The 12,891-nt window shown below is 47.6% G+C and overlaps 1 protein-coding gene across 2 annotated transcripts; it reads right to left on the bottom strand.

Annotated features, from left to right (window-relative positions):
- Window positions 1–4,152: 4,152 nt before the first annotated feature.
- Window positions 4,153–7,086, bottom strand: HOXD1 (homeobox D1). Of its 2 annotated transcripts, XR_010722029.1 has the most exons (3): window positions 6,666–6,694; window positions 4,663–4,743; window positions 4,153–4,185 (listed from the first exon to the last, which is right to left on the bottom strand). XR_010722029.1 is itself a non-coding variant. In XM_066189244.1 (2 exons), the coding sequence occupies exons 1-2, from the start codon at window positions 7,084–7,086 to the stop codon at window positions 6,268–6,270; spliced, it is 681 nt and encodes a 226-aa protein (XP_066045341.1). The 2 variants fall into 2 exon arrangements, 1 of the variants encoding a protein (XP_066045341.1); XM_066189244.1 differs by lacking the exons at window positions 4,153–4,185; window positions 4,663–4,743 and adding an exon at window positions 6,268–6,527 and having other exon boundaries at window positions 6,666–7,086.
- Window positions 7,087–12,891: the final 5,805 nt, after the last annotated feature.

Below are 12,891 nucleotides of genomic sequence, written 5' to 3' on the forward strand. Positions count from 1 at the left end.
TAACATCTAGATATGCCATCATATGCCATCTTTTTATTAAATACAATGAAATTCAAATTTAGGGGTTTTTTTCTTCAGAAAAACAGGCCAAAACCATGTTCTTTCACTTCTTGAAAGCATGGCCATCTGCCTCAGGGATGGGTAAGCTCTACTGCAGGCCTTAAATCACTGGTGATGGACACAACAGCATCACAGATGAATGACACTGACAACCTGCAGACAGGATGTAATGTTTTTATTCTTGTTTGGGTGTATCTTTATTTTTTTCTTTCAAATTTATTCTTACACCAGCTTTGTGAGAACTCTTGCTGCAACAATTCACACATGTAAAGCCCCAAATCAGATTGACAAATTTATTTGATTTAGTACTACATTTGAAAAGCAACCAGAAGCATCAGGTGGTCCATTTCTTAAGTGAGACGTGGCATTAGGAGTGTTCAGCCAATCCTGTCCTAATTTTTTGAGCATTCTGCTTGTTCACATTGAAATGAAAGTCACAGTGCTCACAGTGCAGGTTAAAATTACAAAATTTTACAAAATCTTGGACATGTTAGAAGATATCACCCTGTTACATGCACTGTTGGGGGCCTAGTCTCTCCAGCATTTGATAGCTCATTGGTGTCATGTACCTACTACACATTTACTCAGCTGGATTTCTGAAGAGAAAGATAATTTTATTGATAGGCTTTTAACATTTTTTGATAATTATCACTGGATTTGATACACTTGGATGTTGAAGAAAATGTCACTCCACATAAATTGTGTTATTTATAAATCCATAAATGTATGTATATTAAAAATAATTATACCAATATCTGTGCTTAAGATATGGATCAAACACTAGAGGTTGCCCGGATTAGAAACTGTTTCCATTATCTGAACAGTAACTGGGCAAAATCGGATCTGAGTATTCATTTAAAAATTTAGTGATTTTTTTATCTATTTTCAAATACCACTCTAAACTTTATAGTGTTTAATCCAGCTTACTTGTTAAAGGAACATAAAAAGAGGCACTAGGAATGTAGATTTAATGTAGCACAGCCGTTAAGATGAAGAGTAATGGCAGGAAAGCCTTAGCTCTCAGATTCTCATCTATACTAATGTCACCAAAATCGTATTACTGGGTTACAGGTGTTTCTCATTGACTGTACGGGCAGAAGGAATGGTTCTTTTTGCCCCACAGAAGCAGGTCTCCTGATCCACGGAATTCACACATGGGTGGCATTTAGTGCTCATCCACAGCAGCATGAATGGATGCATTGCCAAGGTCCTTGTTCTCCATGTAAGGGCTCAAGCACCCAGGTTAGTCAGTGTAGGGGTCTCACTCTAAGGTCAGGGCCATGGGCCAGGCTGAGTTAGAGCTGTTAAACACTTCCATAAGACATGATATGCCATTCCGGTTAAAAATGCCACATTTTTCAGAATATTTTTTTTTTAGTTATTATTTGCAACACTATGCTTTCTCATGAGGCATAGTAAAAAGATCTATTTTCCAGGTGCTGGGAAGTCTGCTAGGCAGGTAGAAAAGAAAGTGACTGGATTTTTGCCTGTGTTTGCTTGTTTACTTAAACTGCTGGTTTTCAATCTGCTAATTACCAGTGGCTGTTGTATTTTGAGGAGACAAGAACACAAGAGTACCAAAAATGTTTATGGAAAGCTCTTTTGTGGACCAGTCGTCTAAATGTTTTTGGTATAAAGGAAGCCTTGTCCTGTTTACAAAAAGGTCTCAGGACTGTATCTCCAGCTGAGATTTTAACACTCTATGTAAGAATAAATTGGCTTAAACAGTCAAGGAAGATTTACAGCTGAGGGTTACTTTCTTCACGTGGCTGATGATCAAGAACAGCAAAAGACTTCCAGATAAAGCTAAGCTACAGTAAGACACTGGCTCTGTGAAGCATCTTTTCCCTGTATATTTCCCAGAATTATCTGGGGGACATGTGGTTGAGTAGACGTGTGAATAATAGATATTGTTGTGATAGGGAGAAGAATGATTTGTCATTTGGTTCACCTTTCTTTATCAGGGTGACTTTCCTTGGCCAAAGGCTCCTTAGTTCACTGACATTAGAAAAAATCGTTTAAAAAAATGGTTGAGATTGAGTGAATCACATAAACACAGAGCTGTATGTAGTCATATATTGCAAATAGAATAGAATGTGTGTTCCCTAAACCTCAGTCACCTCTTAATGATAGATTGGTAATAGCGATGTCTCATCTGGGATTTCTCTCCATTCCTATTTCTCTTCAGTCATCAGGGATTTGCAAGTGTTCTTGGGGGTTCTTTGCCACTTGGGCTAACAGAGCAGTGCATGAAAAATCATAAGTATTATTTCTTAGCTGCTAGAGACAAGTTTTTGGAACTCCAAGGAGGTGTTTGCATTTGTAATTGTGTCTGCAAAGATTTTTCTTAAAAGAAGTAATAGTCTGTTCTCCTCTGCTAGCAATCTGTACCATTATTTGCATAAACCACAGTTCCAGGTTGTAGCAATAAATAATGGAGAGGGACACTTTAAAAAGCAGATTAAAATGTGGGGGGTTGCATATTTTTATTTTCTAGCTTACTGCAGGCTACTAGCATGGTCAAAATAATCCTGGATATGCAGCTCATACCGTAAAACAGAGTTGTTTGTTTGACCCTCCACAAAGTGTTCCCTGTGCTATAATTCCAAGCAGTAACATACTAAATCTGACCTGCTTAGGAAGACAGGCAAGCCTGGGTTCTTACTTAAGCTTGGTTTTCAAAGAGGTGTGATCTTCTGTTATCATTTACCTATCCAAAAGATATGAAATCTCTACATTCACATATACCACTTAGGAACAGTAATGTTTCAACTTTTTTTCCTCTTTTAAGCCTTCCAAATCTATATTTTCGTTCTGTTTCAGGCAAAATGGGAATACATTAAAACTTACTTTGTTCATATCCCTTTGTAGCCTGGGGCCCTTTGAGCAACAGTCTGTAGGCAAAAATTAATATATGACTGAAAGAGAATAGTCTTTCTGTGGTTTCTGATGATGGCTGAGGAAAAATAAGGCCAGGAAATAGTAGTTTCATAATTTGTGATAAATTATATGATGGTGGATATCTACTGAGTCCAGTCTGGAATATTTTATTCTGATAGTAGTGAGAACTGCAGCTTGTGCTCCTACCTCTAGCTGCCAAATCTAAAACCTGTTTCCAACTGCTAGGCATCAAATTGAGCATGTGTGAGACACAGCTCTTGGGATTAATGTTAAATGAGTGAATCTTAGACTTTATCTATCATTTATTTGTCAATGCGTGCACCCACGGATATCACAGGCATTTTTATTTACTTATTTAAGAATTGGCACATGACTTGCATTAGCTCCTTCCTTTGGGTATCTTGCTGACAGAATAGTGCAAAGAAGCAATATCTAATCCTCCTACAGCTAGAACTGTTTGTGAAGAGAAAGGTCCTATTAAACTGGCCCTGTCATGTGAGCAGAAATTACACTTAATACTAAGTACTGGTTCTTAAGACAGAATATAGTTGTGCTTATACCACCAAATTGATTCAGACAGCCATAAGAGTTGTAAGGTTTCATCTTAATTTCAGAGCAAATCTCTGTGCATTCAGTCTGTGTCATTTTGATGGATACAGAACTGTGCACTGCTACAAGGCCGGGACATGTATTTATTTATTCAGGAAAATATTTGTCACAAAAACATCCATTGTAAAAGACTTAGTGTGCTCTAATGGTCTGATCCAGCACCACTGAAATCAATGAGAATCTTTCTTTCCACATTGGTAGTGCAGGAGGAGTGTGCCAGCAGTACAGAAAGCATTTCTCTGGCCTAAAGTGCCTGGCACAAATGTCAAAATCATTAGGAAAATAAAAGGCTGACAAACAAGCAGCCCCATAGACATGCTCTAAATTTGGAGGCAACTGAAAATACAGCTGTTTTCTAAAGTTTGTATGTGAAATGTGTTCTGAAAAAGATGGGTTATTCTAGCTGTGTGTTCATTTGTAGTAAAAAAAAAACAACCAACAAACAAATGAAAGAGTAGTAACAGAGGAGTTCATAAAAATGGACCTTAAAAAGCTGGAGAAAAGGGCTGGTTAGTAGTTTACTTGCCTTTAAAATTCAGCTTGCAGAACAAAGTTGATTTATTCAAATTTTCATTAATTTCACCAGATTTTGCTTTATTCTGCTTTACATAGCACCTTAAAAAAAAAAAAGTGGTAGAAATATTATTTCCTGGTTTTTAATGAATGATCAGCCTGCAGTATAAATGCTTGTTTGGTGTCATTACTTTAATGAAGACCTGCAAACCACATATTTTGGTTGCAGCTAGTTTTACACGAGTACTTCAATCATGGGAATTTTTAGGGCTATCCCATGAAGTGAACCAGCCCAAGGGACCTGAACCATAACTCTATATATAGAACAAAAATGTGCCTGTGTGCATGCACAACCATGAGCCTCTAGCATTATAGTCCTTTGCCAGCACAGTCAGGATATGATGTGTGACCAAACCCTTCTGTCTTGGGAAGTCCCTTCCTTCGGGTGTTCACTGGGGGGAACACCCATGTCCTCACCAAGGAGGCTCCTGCCCCGTTTAGCTGTGGACTTGTTGCCACAATATCATCACAGTTTGCCTGCCCAGCTTTTGGGAGTAGTTTCCCAAGGTTCCCACCAACCTCTGCTGAAGCTTCCATCAGCAGTGACTTCCCAGTCCCTCAGAAGAAGTCTTCAGAAGAAAGCCTTAAGCAGAAGGGCACCTGGGGGGAAGGAAAGTATTACAGAGAGTAAGAATCATCTTCGTTGCAGACTTGAGACAACCATCTTCATCTTCTCTCTGTGTTCGTTTTACCCAGCAAACATACAGCAAAGACAAACAGTAGTTGGTGTCTGGGGCTGGCTTCCAGACAGTGACCCAGTGAATTTTGCAGGTTCCCCTTGAGGTCTGTCTCCCCTGGTTCCAGAATTGATTCTTCAACCCAAAATCCAACACTCAGCAGAAATCCAGGGCAGAGATTTTTTTTTTTTTGTCCAAAATAAAAGCCCTGCCCACAAATAAATAAAATTACCTTCACATAAATCATTCCTCTCCACATTGCTGTTATGCTTTCCCAGGCACAAATGGGAAAAAAATCTAAACTTGGTTCCTTTGTCCACTTTGATACCATTATTTTATCTATGGAAACATTGCCAGTTATTTTTGTGCAAGTATCCAAGACCCAGGAATCCTCTTGTCCTTTTGCCAGCATTCATCTTCGGTCAAACCCAAGCATCTTTCTGAGCTTCAACAGGTCTTGAGGTTTTGCATGTGGTGAGATTTGTTGCACACAGATTTATAATGATGCAAATTTTTTTAACCATAAGATACAATGAAGACTGAGAGAGCAAGATGAACTGATTCTGGCCCTAGATGCTGTAAGAGGCTTTATATTGTCTACGGATATGTGAGGGGAGATGGGAGTCAACAGAGTTGGCTGCTGGCCAGTCCTGGGCAGCCCAGAGCCTCTGCAAGTGAAATCCCAGCACCTCTGCAGTTGAATAGGGAATAGGTGCTCCTCTAAGGAGTTTTTTTCTTTTTAAATTTTACCTTGCAGTTTATTCTTTCAAAATCAGCTTTTCGACTAAATCAGCCACATCAGGAAAAAGAATGGGAATGAATGAATGAATGAATGAATGAATGAATGAATGAATGAATGAATGAATGCAAGCAAAACCAGCCTGGTTTTTGCAGCAATTTTGCAAAGGGCAGGGCAGACGACAAGGACACTTCTTTCAAAAAGGGATCTTGGGCTCATGCCATGACCATCCCTGGCCCTTCCTGCAAGAGGAAGTTTTCCTGCTCTCCCCTGCCCCTGCCTTCTCAGGCTTGGTCCCCTTCTGCACCAACTCTGCCTGAGCCCATGGATCTGTCTTTTTAAATGCAAAACGAAGAAAGGGTCGGGAGCATGGGGCAGCCCCTCCACGCACCCACCTCCCCCCGAACCCAGGGGAGTTGACAGAGCCACTCACTGCCCTGCCGTGGGGGAGCAGCGCTCTCCGCTAACTCCTAGCTGCACCCGCCCGTTGTCTCGGACCGGTCCGACACCGAGCAGCGGCGCTCCGGGCCGCCGGTTTTCCCTGAATCCTCAGAAATAAAACTGTACATAAAGAAAGTTGCAACAGAAAAAGCAGCGGAACTGCACCGCCGCGGTCCCGCGTGAAAGGACGCCCGGGTGCCCCGCCGGTCGCGGCTTCCAGCGCAGCCCCGACGGCCCCGCGGGGCCCTCCGTGGGGGCGGCGGAGCCTCAGGCGGGGCCGCCCGGGACACCCGCGGGGACGGCCAGCGCCTCCCGCTCCCGCTTCTTCTGCTTCATGCGGCGGTTCTGGAACCAGACCTTCACCTGGGCGTCGCGGAGCCGCAGCGAGCGGGCCACCTCGAGGCGGCGGGCCCGCGACAGGTACCGGCTGAAGTGAAACTCCTTCTCCAGCTCCGTGAGCTGCCGGGTGCTGAAGCTGGTGCGTGCAGAGCAGGCGGGAGGTTCCCCCCCGCACGGCGCCGCACCGCCTGCAACGCCGAAAAACACCGCGCTTCAGGGGGGGGCAAAGGCAGGAGGAGGAAGCGGGGCGAGGGTCGAGGCAGGAGAAGGGCAGAGGGGAGCCGGGATGGGAACAGCCCCCGCCCGCTCCCCGCCGCCCCACTCACTTCTCCCGGGCGGGCTCCGCTTCGCTCGCATCCACTCGAAGGTGCGGGGCGCCGCCGGGGCCGCCGCGGGAGCCGGGGAGTCGGGCGCGGCCCCGGGGCAGGGCGAGAGGCGCCGCAGTCCCCCGCCGCCCGTGCCGAGGCAGGAGCAGGAGCGGTCGGGGTCCGGCGGCGGCGGGCGGCCGCTCCCGGGAAGGATGGACGTAGCGTAGGCCGGCGGTCCGGCTCCCCGGGGCGGCCGGTAGCCGGGGCCCAGCGCCGCGGGGGCGGCGGCCGCGTACCCCAGCGCCGGCGGGGGCGGCGCGGCGCTGGCCGTGGTGCCCAGCGCCAGGAAGGCGCCGTCCCCTCGTTGGGGGTACGGGGCCTGCGGGGCCCCGCGGCACAGCCCCTGCGGAAAGGCGAGAGCGAAGTACCCCAGGTCCATGACCCACGGGGCAACGCCGCACCCCGCCGGGGCAATATTGCCCTAATATAGACCCTGGAGCGGGGCGGCACGTCCCGCCCCGCGGCCAATGGGAGCCCGGAGAGGCGAGCCCGCGCCGGGGGTCCCGGGAGCCGCCGGCTCCCCTACCCACGCCCGGCTGCCCAGGGCCGGCGTGGGGCTGCAGGTGGGCAGTCCCGCCGTGCCGCACCGGGATTCCCCCGGGACAGGCCCTTCTCCCTGGACTTGACGGAGTCGCCGCACGCTTGGGACGTTTGCCGGGAGTTTGGAAGGTGAGTGAGCTGGCGCTTTCCCGCTATCCGGGCTTCCGTCCGGGTACAGGTCTGCGCTCTCCCTTGCCCTGCAGCCGGCCAGGCTCCTGGACGCTCCCACGGGCACACCCAAGTCTCCACACCCGGAGGCTTGGGCGAGGGGCGGGTTGCTACTGCACCTCATGGCACTTAATGGTCTCGTTCCATCAGATAAGTGCTCTGCAGCCTCTCAAAAATGAATCCCCTCACCGTTAACAGGCTCATACCGTTAATGGACTTTTATTTTTCCCTTGGCGATTCGGCATTGTTTACTGAGTGTTTGCAGCTGCCAGAGAGCGCCAAGCTGCTCTACCCAGCCAAATCGTCCAACTTTGTATTGGTTTTCAATCCCCCAGAATGGCAGGGAACAGCCACATGGTGAAGGAGACGAAATCTGGACTCCCGAAGTGATCATCTTTCCCTAAATGTCTCCAAGTGACGCTTGACCATCCAGTCTGAGCCACGCTGATGTTTGATTTGGATAATGATGGGTCTCATCCAATGTCTCAGCTGATAACCACATGTCAGTGGTTGGAGAAGGGAGTGCTGAGCAGAGTACACCTGGACTTTGGTGACTTGGGTCTGGACACACAAGGAACACAAAGAAGGACTACATCGTGCTGCTTTGAATTAGACTTGCAACTTTCTAAATCTTAGTAGGTGGATGTAGAGTCAGCTGGGAAATGCAAGGGTTGTACTTTATTAAAAAATATTTTATTTCTAAATAAAAGCATGAAATTTATATGCCTTCATCCATCATGCAGTGCCTTCCACTCAACAGCTCTAGGAGCTCTACAAGCTCTTGGCCAAAGTGCCATTTGCTGTGATCAGGAAGAGGCCACACGTTTTGCAAGGACCAAGCATGGTGACAACCTCATGAAGACAACCAGAATCCCCAGAGAAGGAAACATTCCACTGGCTCTCCTGTGGATTTCAGAGGGCTGGTCTGGTGGCAGGAAAAGGATATAATGGGAGACATAATCAGACCATTTCACTGGCTCAGTATCAACTCTTTCCCATAGAGATTTGTGCTCTGCAGCTCAGCTCCAGTGTTCTTTCCAGCTGATAAATTCAGAGCAGATCTGTTTGGTTTTTTCCCTGCAGGGGCCCTGAGAGGAAACATTGCTGGGACAGGCATACACAAACCTGCAAAGGTATGGGAGCGTTTCCCTGCACAGGGACTCTGTTCAGTGACATGGCCTCCTAGCAGCTCCCCTTCCTCCCCAGCTAATATTGTTCATCTACTGTAAAACAACTGTTACAGAGCAAAGACTGGCTGTACAGACTAGGTCTTAAGGGTGCTTGACCTTCAAGTCTACAGACAGAGTGGTCACTGAAATCTCAGAGACCTGAAGCTGGATGTTCTCCTGGCACAGATTTCTTCACTCTGATGGGCTGTGCTACCCTGATACACTAATAATGGAGTGTGACCTAAATTTCTGTTTTCAGGGGGTGTGGGTGTAAATTAGAGGGACAGTTTAAATCAAATACACTTTGTAAGGAAACATACATTTTGAGGAAGGGGTTAAATTCTGGATGATGTAAACTTTCTCAGCACTCCCATGGCAATCAGAGCAGTTTGGAAAATGTTATCTTCTGAAAAATCAGAAGCCTGGGAACACCAGGTTTTCTCTTTATCAGAGAATGGCTGTCCATGCAGAAATTCCTGCCTGCAGTGAAGGAAAGAAAATTGGCTCTAGAGCAGGGCTGCTGCTTTACTTGAGTCTTGTGTTTGCAGAGTGCAACTGGTTTAATTACACCTAAGACTGTTTTAAATGCTAGAAAAGCTGTCTGTGTTCACACCAACATCCAATCTTTCCATTTACCCAGCTGGATGCTGTTGCCAGCTTCCTGTTCATTACCTGTTTGTTTTGGCAGGACTGTTCAAGGGTGACAAAAGCAGAAATCAGTGGCTAAATACAGGCAAAACATCTCTTGTTGATGCTCTGGCTTTTGAGGGAGGGCTTTTTCTACACGCAGGAATTTCAGTGTTCAGACTTAAATAGTTAAGTTCCAGTGATAGAAAATCGAGTGGCTGCAGCTGGTTTTTTACAAGGACTCTAAAGGGAAAGATGAAGGACTCCTTGGAAGCCAAAATAAGGAAGAAGAAAAGTGGGGGGAAAAGCAGATGAAGAACATGATGCTGTCAGAGACAATTTGAGAATGGCTGAGTGGTTTAGGGATGCCTGTGTGAGTAATCAAGTGATGGCAAGACAGGGGAGCTGCTGGAGCAAAAACCTCTGTGAGAACAATGGTCCAAATGAGTCCTTGTGTCACCATGTTTCTGGAAATATGTGGACCTCTGCAAAGCCTGGGAAAGCCACTGTGGAACCAAGACATGATGTAGGAAAAAGTCCGGCCAAAAAGCCCTGAGTCCTGTTGGTCACAGACAGCAGCAACTCACCTTAGGGAGGCTGCTTGAGCAGCATGTGTGTCAGAGGCAATGGCAGCCCTGTGCCACAGACACTGCCTTGAGACTGCGACATGTGGCCTTTCTCCCTAGAACAAGAGTCCACTCTCTGTGCTTGTCACACTAACTAACACACAGGAGATCCAACAGATCCCTCCCCAGCCCCCAGACCTGGAAGGTGTGGTTCAAGCATTACCTTGTCCTTACCCCTCTGCTGCTACAACACTGCCAGCTGGGCAAAGCTGGCTCTCAGTGAGGATGTACATCCATGGTGTGGAAACAGCTCAGATGTGGGTGGGCATCCTGAAGGGAGGTAAGCGAACACTGGGAATTTAAGCAGTGACCCTGTTAGCACAAACAAACCACCAAAGGCTCCTGGGAGAAAGGCTGTTACAGGAGGAGGGGAAGCCCTTGGGAGTTTATTTTGTAAAATGTGAATAAAAGATGAACAGAGACTCCAGGGCAGAAATGGAGGGTTGTTGTGGCACTCCAGGGGAGCCATCCTCAGCTCCTGCACTAGCACAGCCCTTTCAGGCAGTCACAGCAATCCTCAGGAAGGGGTGTTTCCCTCAGCCATCAATATTTCCTTGACACAAGGTCCCTTTCCCAGATGACCCCTGGGGCAGGAATCTCTGTTTTCCCAGTTTGTGGGATTAAGGACAAAGATCCTCTACATGGACACAGAGAAGAGGAAAGTCTGTCCCTTCTTCTGTAAAGATTTGCTCTGAAGAGTGATTCCACCTTGGCCCGTTACCATGTACAGCCATGTTTTCTGTCTCATGGCTGTGAATTTGGTGGGACAGAAGTATTACACATATTGATAACCCAGAGGTGTTAAGGTAAGCCATGCTGCTGTGTGCAAAACAGAGGTGTCAGTGAGTTTGCAGCCAAGATTTCTGTCTTGTCTAGCCTTTCTTGCCCCCAAAGATCCTAAAATGTGGACCAGGTTTTTTGGAGGAAAGATTGAGACTGTGTACCTCACTAGGCATGGAATTGCCTACTGCTCCCGAAACTTCAGCTGATGCAAGAAAAACTGCAAATGAAAAAATGAACCCTACTGTTTAAATTATACATTCATGAGTATTTTTACCCAGAAGACGTCCATTCTGTCTAGTACAAATTCCTTGCTGTTTTCACTCTGCTTTGTGCTTATTGTCATTGTAGCTGAGCCTTTCTGTAATTCATCCCAGAAAGTCTGGAAAGCTTCAGGACCCTGGGCTCCAAAAGGAGAGACAAAGACTCACTTCTGCTCCTGAGCAGCATCTGCAGAGGCCTAGGAATGTGCAGGCACAGATACCTAACTGTGTCCCACTGTATATCTCAGCCTGTGTGACCAAAGGTGTTCAGTCCTGCCTTGTTACTCCATGGCTCCCAGGCTCTGTGACTGCATTCTGCTTCTGCTGGATGGGGCTTCTGCTCAGGTCCCAGCTGGCTCAGGTCCAAGCAGAAGTAGAAGGAACCACTGTCGAGTGAAAACTGCTCTTTGTGTGATTGATGACCCTTAATAGGGCCAGCTCTCTCACTCCCCTGGCAGCCCCACACCAAGCAAGGACCACAGGATACCCACTGCTGCCTCTCACATGGGAACAGAAAGACATTGCCCCTTCAGGGATTAACTTGCCATTCAATCCCTGGAAAGTGGCTGCATCCAACAGAGCTCTGGTCCAGCTTACCTTGTGCCTTTTCAAAGCAGAGGTATCTTGTTCATCAGTGTATAACATCACATGACACCTGGCCAATCACCATAGCCCTAATTGCCCAGGCAGCACCAGCCCCTTTGTACTGCCCAGCTCCAGCTTTTGTTCCCAGGCAGGTCTGCAGTGGAGTGTTGGACATCTGGGCCTGTCCACTGTGCAGCACACTGTGCCTTTGCCAGGCTGCCATTGTGTGTGGTCACTGGGCATGCACAGCACGTTGGCATGTAGAAGGATGGCATCACAACCTGCAGCTCCTTTCCTCTCTCCTCAGCTGACAGCTGTCAGTAGGCCACCCTCCCAGTGGTAGACCAGCAGCCCCATCCCCTTCACCCTGTTTTTTTCCCCTGGTCAAGTAGTCCTTTTAGTGCCTGGACCTCCCTGCAGGCTGTTTCAAAGGTCTTCCCATGGGGCTGGAGGGGTGCAGACACCCCAGTGGTGGATCCCACCTTCAGGCTTTTTGCCATGGAGCCCAAAAACCCAGCTGGCCCTCAAGAAAGTCAAGGGACTTCTAGTTGATGCTGGTGGGCTCCCTCTTTCTTAGCCAGCCTCTCCCCTGCATGCCCTTGCCTCCTGGGTATGCAGGCAGCTGCCTCCTCTTCATCTTTGGACAAGATTGCCTGCAGCCCCAGATGACCCTGGTGTGGGCTCATAATGGAAGCCATGGGGGTGTTCCTGGATCCTTCCTGTCCTGCCCAGAGACCAGGGCTGGGAACCTGCAGTGTCTGCTCAGGAAGTACTTGCTAATGGAGCAGGAGGCATTTGGCTTTGTTCTTCCAGCCAAACAGAAGTGGCACCGACAAAACTGTGGCATCCCTGGAAGCCCCTGGCTGTGCTTGTCTAGGTTCCCCTGCCCTGGTGCTGCTCACCAGGCCGTAGACTGTGGGACACTGATGGGCACCCCCTCAAAAAGAAACAGGACGCAGAGGAGTGGTTCAGCCTTGCAGTGACTGCATGGAGGTAACACAAAGCCTCAGCTCCTTTTTGCACTGGGGAAACTGCTGGAACACCATTAAATGGTGGGTTACTGTAAGGGCCAAACCATAAAGTGGAGACCCAAACACCACTGATCTGAACAGAATAACTTGCATGGCCTCACTGAAGCTCAGTGCACCCCTGACACCTCTCAACCAGTGCTTTCAGCAGCTCCCTACCCCAAAGAGTGTAACATCACTGCCAGCATTTAGGGGCCCTGGCTCACTGACCCTTTTATGGGTCTGGAGCAGATGGAGGGAGTAGGGAAGGAGAGGAAGGGGTGCTATGCCTCCGATTTGTAAAGAAAGGCAAGGCTAAGATCAGCCCCAGGCCTGGCCTTGGCTGACTAGTTGTGTTTTAAATAGGTGACTGGAGTTCATCACATCAGATGCTGTTGCAGAGGAGTTGAGTCCCTGTT

The sequence above is a fragment of the Chamaea fasciata genome, unplaced genomic scaffold, assembly GCF_029207755.1.
Source record: "Chamaea fasciata isolate MVZ Bird 193981 ecotype frontalis unplaced genomic scaffold, bChaFas1.0.hap1 SCAF_8, whole genome shotgun sequence".
Classification (NCBI taxonomy): domain Eukaryota; kingdom Metazoa; phylum Chordata; class Aves; order Passeriformes; family Sylviidae; genus Chamaea; species Chamaea fasciata.

Coding starts and splice junctions, on each gene's coding strand:
- HOXD1 (XM_066189244.1), bottom strand. CDS start 7,086: ATGGACCTGGGGTACTTCGCTCTCGCCTTTCCGCAGGGGCTGTGCCGC. Junction 6,528..6,665: donor GCGGAGCCCGCCCGGGAGAA/GTGAGTGGGGCG, acceptor TCGGCGTTGCAG/GCGGTGCGGCGCCGTGCGGG.